The sequence below is a fragment of the Capricornis sumatraensis genome, chromosome 21 (genome assembly GCF_032405125.1).
Source record: "Capricornis sumatraensis isolate serow.1 chromosome 21, serow.2, whole genome shotgun sequence".
Taxonomy (NCBI): domain Eukaryota; kingdom Metazoa; phylum Chordata; class Mammalia; order Artiodactyla; family Bovidae; genus Capricornis; species Capricornis sumatraensis.
In genome coordinates this window covers 3046813-3063850 of record NC_091089.1, presented here as the reverse complement: position 1 = coordinate 3063850, position 17038 = coordinate 3046813, and the positions used below count along the sequence as shown (strand labels likewise).

At 49.2% G+C, this 17038-nt stretch overlaps 1 protein-coding gene across 2 annotated transcripts; it reads left to right on the top strand.

Moving 5' to 3' along the window:
- The first annotated feature begins 338 nt into the window (after positions 1 to 338).
- On the top strand, positions 339 to 14620 carry RBFA (ribosome binding factor A). 2 transcript variants are annotated; one of them, XM_068993715.1, is made up of 8 exons: positions 339 to 463; positions 3080 to 3122; positions 5067 to 5243; positions 5721 to 5833; positions 8355 to 8439; positions 10965 to 11038; positions 12150 to 12457; positions 12701 to 14620. In XM_068993715.1, the coding sequence occupies exons 1-7, from the start codon at positions 339 to 341 to the stop codon at positions 12409 to 12411; spliced, it is 879 nt and encodes a 292-aa protein (XP_068849816.1). In that variant the 3' UTR covers positions 12412 to 12457; positions 12701 to 14620. The 2 variants fall into 2 exon arrangements, with proteins under 2 accessions (XP_068849816.1, XP_068849815.1); XM_068993714.1 differs by having other exon boundaries at positions 12150 to 14620.
- Positions 14621 to 17038: the final 2418 nt, after the last annotated feature.

The following is a 17038-nucleotide window of genomic DNA, read 5'->3' as shown; positions in this document are numbered from 1 at the left end:
ACAGTACACCGCCCACACCCACGCCCCTGTCAAAGTATCCTACCCCGCACACCGAACCGCTCAGCGTCGCTCCGCTTTACGTCTCCTTGGCAACGTCACCTTGCCGACGCCGCGCAAGCGTAGCTCCGCCCCACACGTCGCCCCGCCTCGCTTCTCTCCGCTCTACGTCTCCTTGGCAACGTTGCCCCGCCCACGTCTTGGTCACAACCCCGCCGCGTTTGTCTTCCTGCCCGCATCTCCCCGCAAAGGTCGCCCCGTCTGGCTTTGCCCCGCCCCATGCCTGCTCGTCACCGTCGCCCCGCCTTGCGTCGCCATTTGTCCGTAGTCGCTGAGCAAACATGTGGGCCGCTCTCAGGGGGCGGCCAGGGCTTTACTTGGGGCTCCTCAGCGGTGCTCGAGGTCTGCACAGCTCGCCTGTGTCCTGTGGCAAGAACCTGCTCAAGAAATTTGCTTCGAAAACCAAGTAATGTTCCCGAGTTGGGTGGAGGGCGTTGGGGCGGTGGCCCCGATGGGGTTCCTCAAGGGTGAGGCCTCCGCCTGGGCGCTAGTAGGCGCCCGAGCGCGCAGCCAAGTCTGAGCGCAGTCTCTGCGTGTGAAAGCCACCCGTCACGGCTGCCGTTTGCAGTTTTTCCTCCCTGCCTTTTTTCTTTACTTTGATACAGTTGTGATGATTTTAGGTCTGTTAAAAGCAAAGTGAGCTTTTAAAGCAAAGTGATGTTTACCTTCCACCGTGGGTCCGAGGTTCCAAATCCTCGGATTCAACCAACCTTGGATTGAAACTATTCAGAAGAAATTCCACGAAGTTTTAAAAAAACACAACCTGAGCTTGCCTTGCTGGCAACTGTTTTGGTAGCATTTACATGGGATTAGGTATGGTAAGTAACCTAGCGATGACTTAGTGTGTCCAGGAGGATGCGCGGAGTTTGTGAGCAAACGCAACGCGTTGGGCATCCTCGAATTTTGGTGTTTGTGGGGTCTTAGAACCGGTTCCTTACAGACACCGAGGGATGGTGATTCTTACTTTTAGAAGCGTTTTGTCGGGAGAGCGGTTTCATCATAGGGAAATAAGAAAAATACGTAAAAATTGCCTTTCGACATTAATGCTTTCTCTGTGAGCATTTTTTGAAGAGTTAAAAAAAATCAGGATAGTTTGCGTTGTATAAGAGATAAGTATAATAAATTATTGTTAATTTCCATATCATTTTGATTCTATTGCAGATGTGTGTAAGTGTATATATGTATATGTTTTGTTTTTAAGAAGTTTTAGATTGGCGAAGATGAGTAGAGTTCCCATATGAGTACAGTTTCCCCTGTATTAGTCTTTTATGTTGGTGTGGCACATGTGTTAGAATGGATGAACCAGCACTGATTCATTATTATTAACTAAAGTCCGAGCTTTATGCACCTTTCCTTCCTTTTACCCTGTCCTTTTTCTGTTCCAGTATCCTATCCAGGGAAATCTTTTCAGATTCCTCTTCACAGTGTTAGTTTCTCCAACTGTTGGTGCTTGATGACCTCCACAGTTTGAGGAGCACTGGTTAGATATTTGTAGAATGCCTCTCTGTTGGTACTGGTGTGATGTTTTTCTCTTGATTATACTGGGGTTTTGGTTTGGGGGGAAGACGATACATGTAAAGTGACGGTTTCATCACATCATTACACATATGAACACATACATATCAACATGGTTTATCTCTGTTGATGTTGGTCTTGATCATTGACTGGGGTCCTTTGTGTCTGTCAAAGTTTATCCACTGTAAAGTTACCTCCCCTGCTCTGATTCCATACTGTCGTCTTTGAGGGAAAGTTACTGTATGCCACTCACACCTAAGGAGTAGTGTGAGTTAGGTTCATGAATTATTGAGAGTTTTGATGGAACGTGTGTCTCTTTTAGTCCATTTGTTAATTCCTATCAATATGCACCCATGGCTTAGAACCCATTACTACTTTTGCTCCAGTTGTTCCAGCTTTGGACCATTGGTAGCTCTTTCAGGTGGCTCCTATGTTCCTTTGACATGCCTCATTGTTAGGGGTTTTGAAGTAGTTTTTATCTATTTTATTTTATTTATTTATTGGTTGTGCTAGGTCTTTGTTGCTGCCCGCAGGCTTTCTCTAGTTGTGGGGAGAGGGGGCTACTCTCTAGCTGCGGTGAGCAGCTTCTCATTGCAGGCTCTAGGACGTGTGGGCTCAGTAGCTTAGTTGCTCTGTGGCATGTGGGATCTTCTAGAATCAGGGATCAAACCCGTGTCCCCTGTGTTGGCAGGCAGATTCTTAGCCAGTAGACCACCAGGGAAACCCTTGAAGTAGTTTTTACATTTAAAGAAATTTATTAGCACTTCTTTATTTTATGGCGCTACAGAATGCCTCAGTGCTAGAACCAGCCACTTCTGCAAGGAGCTCTGTCTGGTTTCTTCACTGGACACTGGCATCAGAACCATGATCTGGAGCTGAGTATGTCATTGCTCCTGGGGTATTTGTCTTTTATACCCTTTCAGCTGACAAAGTGAAAACAATATGTGTTCAGGTTAAGCCGAGGGTATATGCTTATCTATAAATGTTTTTCCATGTCACCACCTGTAGCTGTAAGTAGTGGAACTTGAGTTCCTGCTGACCTCCATCTCTGATCTGCTGGTGCCCAGGTGGTCCTCACCCCCTTCCCTTGCTTGTCTGCAGCAGTCAGGAGCCTGGCTCTCCCATTTGCCCTCTGCCGACCTAGCTGTCGATGTGTGACCGTGTCAGTTGTTAACCAGGTCCCAGGCAGCAGCTTTGTTGAGTAGGACAGTGCTGTCGTGCATGTGGTAGGTGTGTTTTTAAGATCCACTTTCTCCATCTTTGGGACTAGAAGTAGACTTTAGGTAAAACTTTGAGCTGAATTAAAACTGCCTCCTGTCTCTCCCCAAAAACCCATGCTGCTGTCAGGTGGATATCTAAATCTTTTAGAACCCCAGGAACTTAACCTGTATGTTCAGGCTTAGCCCTTTAGAAACAGCGATGATATCATAACCTACAGTTAGCGTTTGTAACTGTTTCTTACCCAATTTGCCATTGTATCCAGAAGAGTTCTCACTTTCTCCCACAGGAAGAAGTTCTGGTATGAAGGTCCTTCCTTGGGCTCTCACTTGGTAAGTAGGAGGAGCAGTGACGAGCATTTTGGTATCTTAGAGGGCAGGAGGCCCTGCTTTGGGCAGCACTCCAGCCTGTGGTCCGTCTGCATCAGTACTGGAGGGGTGAGCCTGCATCACTGCTAACGTGGGGATTTGACCTTTAAAAAAATTACAGCACGGTTTTCCGGAATGTCGTATCTGTTATCAGATTCTAACATGGTGACATCCATTCAGGTTGTGTGTGTGTAACACAGATATGTGTAGGTATGCAGGCACTCCTTGTGTTGCGTTTGTTACTGTGTTTTTTACGGATTGAGGTCTGTGGTATTTCTGCTTTGGCAGGTCAGTGTCAGCATGTTTTAGCAATAAAGTGTTTTCAGTTTAAGGCGTGTATGTTTTCTTTAGATATATTGTTACTGCACGCTTAATAGACTACACTGTAGTGCAGACATAACTTATATGCATCAGGAATCCAGAAAAATTGTGTGACTCACTGTACTGTGATATCTGCTTTATTGTAATAGTCTGGAAGGAACCTGCAGTATCTCTGAAATACATTGTATGTATATCCTGGAAGTGTATGTAACGAATGGTCCCTTTTGGAAAAAAATACACTGTATACTAGAAACCTACTGCTTCACTGAGTACACTAAAGCCTTTGGCTGTGTGGATCACAACAAACTGTGAAAAATTCTTAGAAATGGGACCACCTTACCTCCTTCCTGAGAAATCTGCATGCATGTTAGGAAGCAGCAGTTAGAACCGGACATGGGATAACAAACTGGTTCCAGATTGGGAAAGGAGTACATCAAGGCTGTATATTGTCACCCTGCTTATTTAACTTACATGCAGAGTACATCATGTGAAATGCCATGCTGGATGAAGCACAAGCTGGAATCAAGATTGCCGGGAGAAATATCAATAACCTCAGATATGCAGATGAAACCACCCTTATGGCAGAAAGCAAAGAGGAACTAAAGAGGCTCTTGATGAAACTGAAAGAGGGAGAGTGAAAAAGCTGGCTTAAAACTCAACATTCAAAAAAAGATCACGGCAGCTGGTTCCATCGCTTTATGGCAAATAAATGGGGAAACAAAGGAAACAGTGGCAGACTTTATTTTCTTGCGCTCCAAAATCACTGCAGATGGTGACTGTAGCCATGAAATTAAAAGACACTTACTCCTTGGAAGAAAAGCTATGATAAACCTAGACAGCATATTAAAAAGCAGAGACATTACTTTGCCGACAAAGGTTCGTCTAGTCAAAGCTATGGTTTTTCCAGTAGTCATGTATGGATGTGAGAGTTGGACTATAAAGAAAGCTGAGGGGTGAAGAATTGATGCTTTTGAACTGTGGTGTTGGAGAAGACTCTTGAGAGTCCCTTGGACTGCAAGGAGATTAAACCAGTCCATCCTAAAGGAAATCAGTCCTAAGTATTAATTGAAAGGACTGAAGCTGGCGCTCCAATACTTTGGCCACATGATGTGAAGAACTGACTCATTGGAAAAGACCCTGATGCTGGGAAAGACTGAAGGCAGGGGGAGAAGGGGACAAGAGGATGAGGTGGTTGGATGGCATCACTGACTCGATGTTTGAGTAAGCTTGAGGAGTTGGTAGTGGACAGGGAAGCTTGGCGTGCTGCAGTCCATGGGGGTTGCAGAGTCGGACACAACTGAGCAACTGAACTGATACTGGAAACCACTGAATTGTACTTTTTAAGAGGGATAATTTTATGGTATGTGGATTACATTTCACTAAGAATTTTTTTGGAAAAATATATGTACTTGGCCATACTTTTAATTTTGAAGGGATGCTAGGTAAAATCTAGATGGGTCCAGGTCTGTAAAATGAGGTATATCCTCATGAAAGCTAAGGTGGCTGAGGGTGACCCTCGTCAGTAAGGTTCGCGTATAGGTGTCATGTTGGCCTCTGTGTAATGTTGGCATTTTCTTCTTGATGGAGACCCACAAGTCCTCCCAGTTGGAGTTCCTGACGAAGAGCACCTCTCGGAGAACCCGGAAGGAAGACCAGGTACGCCTGCGGGCCCTGAACGGCCTCCTCTACAAAGCGCTCACAGACTTGCTGTGCACCCCTGAAGTGAGCCAGGAGTTGTGCGACCTGAACGTGGAGCTCTGCAAGGTAGCCACGGGACCTCACACCCCGGCAGGCGCCTCGTGCTTGGGAGAGGCAGGAGGGAGGCTCAGTGTGCGCCTTGAGGTGTCGGGAGGAAGGCATGGGGTCAGGCACAGATAGCGCCTGGTCCTCTGCCTGGGGCGAGGCGGGTCATCAGAGGAAGACCTGGCTCAGATGAATGGTGGCCTGTGTGCCTTCCCCTCGGGGTAAGGACGGGGAGCTGGCTCCTGCCAGCTTCACCCTCAGGGTGGAGTGGGTTCACCCAGGGAGGGCAGAGGGCACTGAGGCTCTTCTGGGGTGGGGCGGGGACTGGAGTCAGGTCAGGGCGCGGGGAGCAGCAGGGGCCTGGGGCCCTGGCACTGGGCGCTGGTGCTGGGGGCGAAGCCAGGACTGCCCTTGGGTTAGTGCCTATCTCCTGACCCCCTCTGTCCGCGAGAGCCCAGGTGAACTGACAGTGATTTGGGGCGGGGGTGGGGGGCTCAGGTCTCTCTGACTTCAGACTTCTCTGCCTGCCGCGTCTTCTGGAGGGCGACCCTCTCTGAGACTCAGAACGCACACACGGAGGCCGTCCTGCGGAGGAGTGCTGCGCACATGAGGTGAGCCGTCTGCCTGACCCTGCCTGCCGGCTGGTGTGTTCACCACTTTTGCTTTTAAGGAAAATTTGGGAAGTGTTTTCTTGAATTTCAGAGCAGAATTCACATCTTCTTGTAAGCCACAAGCCAGGTCAGTGGTTCTCTAAGTGGGGCCTGGTTCCCCAGGAACCCCTGAGGTCCTTTGTGGGGGGATGTTCATGAGGTTAGAGCTGTTTTCATGGTGAGGTGTGGTTTTCCTTTCTCGCTGTGTGGACATTTGCACTGAGGATGTCCTGGTCGTCACTGTGGCGTCAGCATGTACTCACGGTAATCAGCTGCCAGCTTCATTAAGAATACCCTTGGTGAATAAGCAGAAGTTACTCCCTTTATTAAATCTGACCCTTCAGCACATCTTTTTAGTATCTGTGGTGGAAAGTATGAAGTCCTGGTGGTTGTCTTGGAAAAATATTGTGGTTGCTGATTGTGACCCGGAATACACATTTTTCACTTGGAAGAACAAGTGAACCAACTATGGTTATTAAGATGTAGGAATTTGACAGACATTTTCTCCAAAGTGAGTAAAGTGAACCTGTAACTTCAAGAAAACAACTGATCATGTTTGACCAGTGATAAAATGCAAGCTTTCAGTGAAAATGAGAATTTTAGAAAGCCTGTACCCACTACCGTGAATTTGACAGCTTTGCCGTTTATAAGACCCTTTTGATGAGATTGGAGACGATATATTGTAAAGTGCATCATCATTCTGAAAAATACCAATGTATGATGTTACAGAATCAACAATGGGGAAAGGTCAATTCAGAGGGCAAGAGGATCACAGGATTTTAATGTACAGAGAGTGACTTGTCCATCCATCTGGTTTCAGATTCCACATTGCAGCCTTAAATAAACTACTTTTGTTGAGATTCTGTGTAGCATCAGAGAACATCGACCCCTTTCTGAAGGGCTGTTCACATACTCTTCCTTTTTCAGTTTCTGATCCGTGAGCTTACATTTCCCTCTTTTTTAAGCAAAAGAGTAGGACAGATTGAATGCAGATACAGAGGTGAGAAGCTAGCTGGCTTCCATTATGCTGGGTTTCAAAGGAATTTGAAACCATGTAAGCAGTGTCACTCTTTTTAATCTCATTTAAAATACAGCTGTTACTTTAAATGAATTAATGAATACATATTTTTACATTTTTCAGCTTCACTTTCTAATGTGTTAAGTATTGATTAATGTAACCCACATAAACAAAAGGTCTTTGGTGTCCTCAGTAATTGTTAAGAGTATAAAGGGGGTTCTGAGACCAAAAATTGTGAGAACCATTGAGCTGGGTGGTAGGAAAAAAGTTACTCAGTTTTCTCCTCAGGCTTTAAAACGTGGCAAACCTCAGAACTGGGCTTTCTCCATGCTTCTCTCCTTTCTCCCTGGGCCTCCTGCCTCTACTGAATGGCAGGCTTTCATTTTTCTGCGTAAAGTTTTATTTATTTTTGGCTGCTCTGGGTCTTTGATGCTGCACACGGGCTTTCTCCAGCCGTGGGGAGCGGGGGCAGCTCTTGTCGCAGAGCACGGGCTCCGGAGCACAGGCTGCATAGTTGGGGCTCACGAACTTAGTTGCCCCAGGGGTGTGGGCTCTTCCTGGACCAGGGTTCTTGACCCCTGGACCTCAGGGAAGCCCCATGCTTCCCTTCTAGAAGGCGAGGGGGTAGGTACTGCGAGCAGGGTCCTGCGGGTCTGGTGTTCTTGCTTCAGCCGCTCTGCATCCCTCGCAGTGTTGTGCTCTCTGAAGCCGGGCATCAGAGAGTGGTCAGTCACTCTCAGTTTTTACATTTCACAGGAAAACGAGAAAACGAGAGATTTCCAACAAGTGTTGAGATAACAGCATCGTTTTCTGATTAGCTTTTAGGTAATCAGAAAAGTGGGGCTTCCTTGGTGGCTCAGTGGTAAAGAATCACCTGCAGTGCAGGAGACATGGGTTTGATCCCTGAGTCGGGAAGATCCCCTGGAGGAGAGCATGGCAACCCACTCCAGTGTTCTTGCCTGGAGAATCCCATGGACAGAGGGGCCTGGTGGGCTACAGTCCATGGGGTCGCACACAGTCGGACACGCCTGAAGCGACTAAGCAGCAGCAGCAATCAGAAAAGGCAGTTGAACAGAACGTTTCCCACCTCTTTGGACCGCCAGGCTTCAGTGTAAAGGTCTCCGCGTGACTGGGTGCCAGCTCTGTCGCTGAGCAGCTGTGCTTGCATGTCCCAGCAGTGTTTCTTGTGTCTGGCATCTGGTGGTGGGGGGCTGGCGGCCACCCTTCTGTGGTGCTGCTGCTGGTGGCGTAAGTGGAGGGACAGGAAGCTGGCAGTGATGCCCGGCAGGCCATCCCAAGTTTTATACCCCTGTTGAAATGTGGCAGTTGGCTAAGGAAGACTTCATCTTTGAATACTGTGATGAACAAAACTCATGTCTCACCTCTTTGTGGGATGACATTTCTATTTCTGGCACCCCTCCGCCAGATGTCACCTCAGCTGCTCAGACCCTATTTTCTCTCCAGGCATCTTCTGATGTCCCAGCAGACCCTGAGGAATGTGCCGCCTATAGTGTTTGTTCAGGACAAAAAATACGCAGCTGTGATGGAGGTAAGGCTTTTACATAATTGCCTCTTTACTGTGTCAACTTTTGTATGTGTAAAGCTTTACGTTGAAGTTTTAAATATTCAAAAGAATACTGTGTACAGATTTTAAAAGGTAATATTTGGAAAGGTACAAATGAAAAGTAGGGCTCCTGTGCCCCTGTCCTCAGCCTGGTTCCCCAGAGGAAGCCACATTGCCTAGCTTTAATTTTTTGATGCTCGTCGGTATCACTGTCAACGACAACCCCATAGTTGTAGTTTGAGTATCACACTCAAAAACTGCAACCCTGTCTCTCGGTTCATAAACGTGACGCAGTCAGAACTGCCCACTGAGTGTGCCGCCTCCTCTCGCTTCCCTGGGTTTCAGTCTGTCTGTGGTTACTTTACACCGTCAAGGCTGACACACTTACGTTCTGTCCTGGAACTGTCATTGTTTCGTAGTTGTTTTCCTTGTTTTAAGTACAGGTTTTAGAGGTTAAAAACCTGTTAATGTACATGCATTTTCCATCTGGTGGTAGTTCCTGGGTTATTGAGGTGTCTTACACCTTCACAGGTTCACTGAAGAAGCCTGCAGCGCTGCAGGAGGATTCGGTGGCATGTTCAGTGTAAGACTAGGTAGTGCGTAGGTCCACAGAGGACAAAGATCCAGTTGTACATTGCTGTCTCATTTCTCATCATACAACCTATACTGGAAACATTATTTGGATAATAGCCTCGTGGGTGTGTGGTTTCCTCGCTAGAAGGGGAGCAGGAGTGAAGATGCAGAGCCGCTTGTCAGCCCAGGTGGGGTTTCGGCTGTGGTGTGCAGACCCCAGCAGGAGTCCCCATGCGGGGCTGTGGGAGGAGCCCAGCCTGTCCCGGAGGGTGGGCTCCCTGCTCTCACTGAACTGTGACTCATCTCACTCTCTGTGGAGGAAGATTTCATAGTTGCAAGGTGCTCCCTGGCTGTGTAAGTTCCTTTCCAGAAAAGTCACTGGAGGGAGGGTATATGCTCCCACCTGTATGCTTGTGTGTCTCTAGGGCGGCCTTTGTCCACTTCATGCCTGTCTGTTCTACCACACGTGCTCAAGGGAAGTGCTGAAGGGTCGGACACGAGCCACATGGTGATGGCGGGTCCTGCATGTGGAGCCATCAAGGGAAGGTCAGGCCATGGCTGGCTGCATTGCCCTGCACTCTGTCTCACTATAGTTAGGAGTAAAGGCTGGACCAGAGTGGGTTTCTGCTTTGGGCAGGTGACCGTCAAGGGCATGGTCACTGCTTCCCCTGGCTAAGTCAGAACAGAGTTTTTCAGACTCTGTACATTTTTAAGATTTAAAATCATCCATTGGTAAGCAGCTTGGATAGGCACAGAAATTTGAAATTAGTTCTGGAAACTCTGAACTCTGAAACTTGGAGTCTTCTGTCAGTTTATTTCGAATATTGGTTGCAACAAAAGTTGCGAGTAGTTGCTGCCGCTGCAGTTCGAACAGCTTACTTTGCGTTCTCAGGATAGAATGCAGTCTTCAGGTCACAGGTCTGGATGTTTGAAAGAGGCTGGGTAATCAGCTGTGTCCAAACTGAAATCTAGGTAGTTCGGCAAAACTACTGGTACTGGCAGTGATCACACTCAGGGTTGCCCAGCACTGGTGGTTCTGCCAGTGGGCACACTCAGGGGTGCTCAGCACCAGTGGTACTACTAGTGCTAACTCTCGGGGGTGCTCCACACTGGTGGTCCTGCCAGTGCTCACACTCAGGGGTGCTCATTACTGGCGGTAGTACCAGTGTGCACACTGAGTTGCTCAGCACCATTGGCTATCAGGAATGTGAGTTAACTCCCAGTTTTAACTAGAGGAGGCCCATTTGTCCTCGAGGTAGCATCATCATCCTGTTGCCGGGTTTTCTGTGGACTGGTGGCCGGTTCTGCCTCTTCTCACCTTGTGGTTTTAATAGCATCACTTGTTGGTGATGACTTCACGTGGATGTCGGGACCCCGTTGTGGGTCAGGCTGGCTGGGCTCGCACTGAAGTGGGAGGTCAGGCCTCAGTGCCCAGCCCGGGTGGGAGTACCTGGTAGCATCAGAGCAGGCAGGTGAAGGTGGGGGCCCTCGCTGGGGCCTGCTGAGGAGCAGAGTACATCTCCAGCCTTGGCCCCGCACACCGCGCAGAGCTAGAGTCAAATGCCGGGTTTTGTGACTCCCACATAGCCACGTTTGCCTCAAGCAAATTCTGTGGCAAAATTGAAGCATTTTACAAAACCTCATTAGAAACCAGTGTCAGTAATTCAACTAATATTTAACTGGTTCCTTTGTAAATTTGACTAACATTTACATGCATTAAGTACAGTCTTTTGAGAAGACTCGGTTCATTATCAGAACAAGTGTAACTAAGATTGCAGGCATGGGCAACGTCAGGGAGGGAGCCCTGTCACGCAGCCGGGCCCTGAGGTGGCCGTGGCTCTGCGCGGCCTGACACTTGCAGTCCGCTGGCGCCCCGCTCGGGCACAGGCAGTGGAGAAGCACAGCTCTTCAGTAACCCATTGTCTGTTCCGTTTCAGATTGATCGGCTGCTGGCAATTGCTGATTTTGGACCCCGGGGTGAAAAAGAAGACTTTGTGCAAAATGACTTCAGGTGGTATCATGTGGACGTGTATCTCTGAAGTGGGCACATGCAGCTATGGACGTGCTGGTTTCCACAACTGCTGCATAGTCCTGCCCGCCCCCAGCCCAGTGTAGCGGGAGTGGGCCCTGGTTTATGCCCTAGGGTCTTGACCTGAGGCCCAACCCAGGGTTGGCCCATGGCAGGCCACGGTGGCAGCCTGGCCAATTACCCAGCACCTTGGGGAGGCTCTCAGGAGGGCCTCCGGGCCCACTGGGAGTGCTGGGGCCTGGATGCTGAGTGCTGGTGGTTGCAGCTCACCCTCCCTGTTCCCTCGTGCATTATGTCGAGTGCCTGCTCCCAGCAGGCCTGCTCTAATGCTTGGGGAATGCTGTGAGTGGATGGCAGTGTCTTTGGAGCCTGCGTTTTGCTAGGAAGCAGTGAACATCAAGGTAGGCCTCTAAGAAGGTGACGTGAGGATTCCAGGTGAGGGAGCAGCTCCGCCGGATGTCTAGCCTGTGTCCTTAGATCATCTATCTGTGCATCACTTGGGCACCGTCAGGGCCTCAGGGGCCTGCAGGAGCCAGCCTGCCTGGGGGTGGGGGGCAACACGGGGACCCCTGAGCTAGGGCAGAAGCCTCGAGTGGCAGTGAGTCTCCAGCTCCAGCTCAGTGGGGAGCAGACCTGGGCGAGGCAGGTGGAGCGCCTGTGGGTGTGGAGCCCCTCCAGGTCTGAGAGTGAGGGGCGTGCTGTGGCCAGATTGGGGTTTTGAGAGGATTGCTCTAGTTTTGCCCTCAGAATGGACTTGTCTTCTCTTTTGGTTCATCAGGTAACTAAAGACCAGCTCCCCATGATTCTCTTTAACTAGCCTAGTGCCCTAGCCATGTTTAAGTGGGAAGCATTGACACTTGATGTCAGCCCAGAACGTCTGCGTCAGGAGCGTGGGGGCCTGAGCCACATACAGGCCCCGGGAGTGCTGGTTGAGAAGTGCTGGACCGGAGACCGCTGGACCAAAGCCCGCTTTGTGCTGGCTCCACAGCCCCACTGGAGAGGTGGCGGCGTGGTGTGTGGGCAGGGGGCTGATGGAGTGTTCGTATGCCATGTGGTATTTGTGCCCGGTGTGACAACTCCCCTTCTCCCCCAGTGACCCCGAGGCCCTGGACGCTGCTTCACCAAGTGATACCCTGGGCCCTGCTGCACACTTGAACCTGTGTGGGATTGACCATGAGGCACTCAACAAGCAGATCCTGGAGTACAAGAGGAGGAGAGACCGAGGGCATGGGAACACGGACCCCCTGTGGCCAGAGCACATGGCTGACCTGACGAAGCAGATGAGGAGGAGGAAGGCTAAGCCCCATGTGGACGATGACCTCTCTCCCAAGAACTATCTGCAGGGTGGGGAGTGACAAGCCCCTGGACGATCGAGGGGCCTCCTGAGGAGTGCGCCCCAGGGTACGAGTGGGGCTCCAGGAAGCAGAGCAGGAACTGAGTTGGAGAGAAAGGACCAGGAGGCAGTGGATCGTGCCCTGGCTCCGGGCGCGTGCGCACTGTGGGTGCCGTCTGCACCCTTTGTGCAGTGTTGCAGGGGAGGCCTGTGGGAAGGGTGTAAAACCCTCTTGGTGTATGGCGAGCAGTCAGGCTTCCTTATTTGGGATCCACGTGTGCACGTTTGCTCACTCACTGGTTTCTCCACAGCCCCCAGATCCGTGGCTGCCGTGCTCCCCTGGTCTTCCTGGACACGCATACACGTGGACACTTGAGTCCTGGGATGCACATGTGGCCTCTGTTCACAGAGGTGCTGCTTTGCCTGCTTCGTTCACCTTGTACTGTAAATGGCTGTCCTCTCCGCAGTCAGGTTAGCGCCATATTAGTGCCTTTTGATGGAGATGTCAGTCCTGGCCCTGAGTTGCCGACGAGTTCTTCTGAATGTGAGATTCTGTTCTGTGACTTCCAAACAGTGCGTGTGTTAGATGAGCCTCGTTAGGAAATAACCATCTGAGTCTGACACAGAGAATGTGTCCTAAACTTGGGGCGTCTCGACTCACCAAGTGTCACCCTTGAAGTACTGAAAATGCTACCAACCCAGTTCAGATGATTGGAGAAGGGTTCCTGCTGAGATACAGAAGAGACGTTTGTAGCGCGGCTTTCAGGGTGTGTGATCCCCCTTCTCATAACATCTCTTGGGAAGGTTGCCCATATCCCAGCAGCAGTGGTGTGGCCTGGATGCTCCGTTCCCTGTCGGCACCTGGGACGAGGTGCAGTGCCCGGCAGGGATGCGGCCCCTGCTGGAGGGCCAGCAAGTGTCCTGGGACACCGGCCAGCCATGTGCGTACCCGCTCTGGGCACATGGCTGTGCGGCTGGTGCGTGTGGTGCCTTGGAGGGGTGTGGGTACCTGTGTGGGTGTTTCCTTAGGAAGGTGGGTGCTCACACAGCCTCTTGTCCAGACCAGAGATGTCCAGAAGGAGGACTAGCCAGTGTGAGGATGTGCACGGGACCTGCGCTGACGGGTGGTGTGGCGCACGTGGGAGCGCCTGCCTCGAAGGACTGGGGGTGCCTCCGGGGTGTTTCTGGTGCTCTTGTCTTGCCAGGCTGGAACCAGAGCTCACACACGTGCCCTTGGAGGCTGGAGAAATGCCATCTCAGTTCTACCTGAAAGTTCATGGTGCTGCTGTAGCCTTCGTGTTGAAGGAAAGCTGTGTCGTCTTCTGTAGCTTCCGTTGGGAGGAAGCCCTGCCCTGCAGCAGAGACAGCCCCAAACTGGCCACGACCAGCGGGATGGCAGCAAGCTTCCCTAGACCTCAGGGCACCTTCCCTTTGTAGTTCTCCCATCTCTCACACTCACACACATTGAGACACACACTCAACACAGTATCTCAGTGTGAGAACGTGCACGCGCACACACATACCTCTACACCTTCCCTTTGTAGTCCTCCCAACTCTCATACAGACTCATATACACTCAGACATACACACAGCACAGTGTCTCAGTGTGAAAGCACACACATGCACACACACACCCCTTCCCTTTGTAGCCCACCCAGCTGACACTCAGTGCAGTGTCTCAGTGCAAGGCTCTTGGTAGCCTTCCGGCTGCTGGGCCCTGAGTCTTGGTGAGAGGAATCTTGCTGTCTTCCCTCCTAGAACAGCCATGTACGGTGTCAGGACCGATTCTGAGCCCCAGGTGCAGAGGGCAGAAGGGAGGTGCTGTCACATTCCCCGGGGATGGCAGCTCCGGGTGCCAACGGACTCTCCTCTAGTAGCATCCCAGCAGCAGCAGCCTGGACTCCACTTTCCCTAGAAAACAGCTCTGTCTAACCAGGAGCTTCACTGAACCTGCTGTGTGAGCAGCAGCTCTTGAGTTAGCCATTCAGTGTTTGACTTTACCCTCTGAAGTGCATGCAGGTAGTCTCACCAGTGTTTGAAGACCTCAGAGTTTTCAGTAGCTGAAGGAAAAACTTGCACCCTACACTATTTCATTTAGCTCTGCATGTCGGTTCCCAGTTTTAGAGAATGCAGGTCCCTGCCGCATTATCTTCATTTTCAAACTGACTTATGCATAGCACCTCTCAACATGAACTGTGACATTATTAGATCCAGCTTATTAAAGTAAGCTGCTCTGCGAAGAATATGTACGGAAGGAACTCTGAAATGTTCAATAAAGTCTCTTCACTCAGCCCCAAACATAAAATCCCCTGTGTCTCCACTCTGCAGATGGTCCATGAACTGACTTTGGAGAAGCGCTTGATGTGGGTTCTGCAGACATGAGTCGGTGAAGTGCAGTGGGGAGAGGCCCCTGTAGGTGACGCGTGTTCTGGGTGGGCTGAGAGCTGCATGAAGAGCAACCAAACGTCATCACGGTGGTGGTGGCGTGTTTGTTGTGTAGACTGGTCCTTCCGTTTCCAGAAGTTGAGCTCCTGATGTCGGTCCCTGCTCAGACCCACGACTTGCAAACTGGCTTGCGGGCTGGATGCCTGTGTCACACGTTACTGGGACCAAGGAGGCTCGGGAGGAGTCACTGTCCCCATCTGGCTCCCATGCTCAACTACTGGGTCTTCAAAGCAGATTACATCAGATACACGTGAATCTTGGTCACAAGCCACCAGTAGTGGGGTGTGGGTGTTTTAGTGACCAGAAAAGCAAAAGTGGAGGAAGAACCACTGAGACGTGAGGAAAGTCCTTGTGAAATCCTGCCTGAATTCTAGATGTAACTGTCAAAGCCTGGCAGGGCTGTCCATGTAACAGAGCTCATAATAGTATGCTAACTATTCTCCCCCCAAAATGAGGAGAGAACACTTACCACGTTATTCTAGAAGGCCAGTATAACTCCAACACCAAAGCCACACACACACGACCAAGAAAAGTGAAATCCAGTATGCTTTATGAGCATTGATGTGAAAATCATCAACAGAATACTAGCAAACAGAATTCAACAGCATATCAAGAGGATTAAACACCATGACCAAGTGGGATATATCCCTGAAATGCAAAAGTTCAACACAGGAAAGTCGTCAGTGTTACATGCCACATCAACAAAATGATTGGAAAAACCACATGATCTCAAATGATGCAAAAAAAAAAATTCAACACCTGTCATGAAAAAACACTCAACAAAATAGGAATGGAAGGAGACTGCCTTAATATAAAATCTATATTAGAAAATCCATAGCAAACAATACCCAGTGGTAAAAGACCGAAAGCTTTTCATCTAAGGTCAGCAGCAAGACCAAGATGCCTGCCTGTTTAAACCGTTTCTATTCAACATAGTCCTGAAAGTTCCAGCCAGAGAAATTAGGCAGCGAAAAGAAAAGGCCTACAAATTAGAGAGGGAAAAGTAAATGGTCTGTTTGCAGATGATATGGTGTTATACATAGACTATCTTAAAGATACCACACCAAAGAAAAGCTGTTAGATCTAATAAATGAGCCCTGCAAAGCAGTAAGATTAAGTCAGCACACAAAAAGCTGTGACGTTTCTATACATCAGCAATGAGTGATCTGAAAGTGATTACAGGGTATTCCCTGACAGTCTAGTGGTTAGGACTCTGCACTTTCGCTGCTGGGGCCTAGGTTCAATCCATGGTTGGAGAACTAAGATCCCACAAGCCATATGGTATGGCAAAAACAACAACAACCCAAGACCTGATATTACAATAATATTTACAATACTGCCAAAAAAGAAATACTTAGGAGTTAAGCATAAAGGAGAAAGACTTGTACAATGAAAACTGCAAAACATGCTGAAAGAAGTTAACTGATTGGAAGACTTAGGAAAACATAAGTATTACTCAAAGCACTCTACAGATCAGTACAGTCTGTCAAAATCTTGATTTTTTTTTTCTCTAGAAATTGTCAAGCTTATACTATATTTCATAAGGAATCTCGAGATTCTGAACAGTCAGCACAATCCTGAAAAAGGAATTAAACTGGATGACTTTCATTTTCCAGTTTGAAAACTTACTGCAAAAACAACAGTAATCAAAACTAGGTGTTGGCTTTAAGACAGACATATAAACTAATGGAATAGAATAGCCCAGAAATGAACCATCACATAAATTGCCAGATGGTTTTTGACAAAGGTACCAAGATCGTTTAGTGGACAAAGGAAACAATGGAGAAAGGGAAGTCTCCATAAATGATGCTGGGAAAGCTAGATACCACATACAAAAGTGTGAAAGTGGGGGACTTTTTTGGCAGTCCTGTGGTTAAGACTCCATACTTCCAACGCAGGGAGCAAGGGTTCAATCCCTGGTCAGGGAACTAAGCAAGTGCCATGACCAAAACAAGTATGAAGTTGGACATTTTTTCAGTCACTAAGTCATGTCCAGCTCTTGCAACCCTGTGGATTGCAGCACACTAGTCTCCTCTGTCCTCCACTATCTCCCAGAGTTTGCTCAAATTCATATCCATTGAGTCAGTGGTGCTATCTAACCATCTCAACCTCTGCCACTCTTTTCTCCTCCTGCCCTCAATCTTTCCCAGCATCAGGGTCTTTTCCAATGAGTCAGCTCTTTGCATCTGGTGGCCAAAGTATTG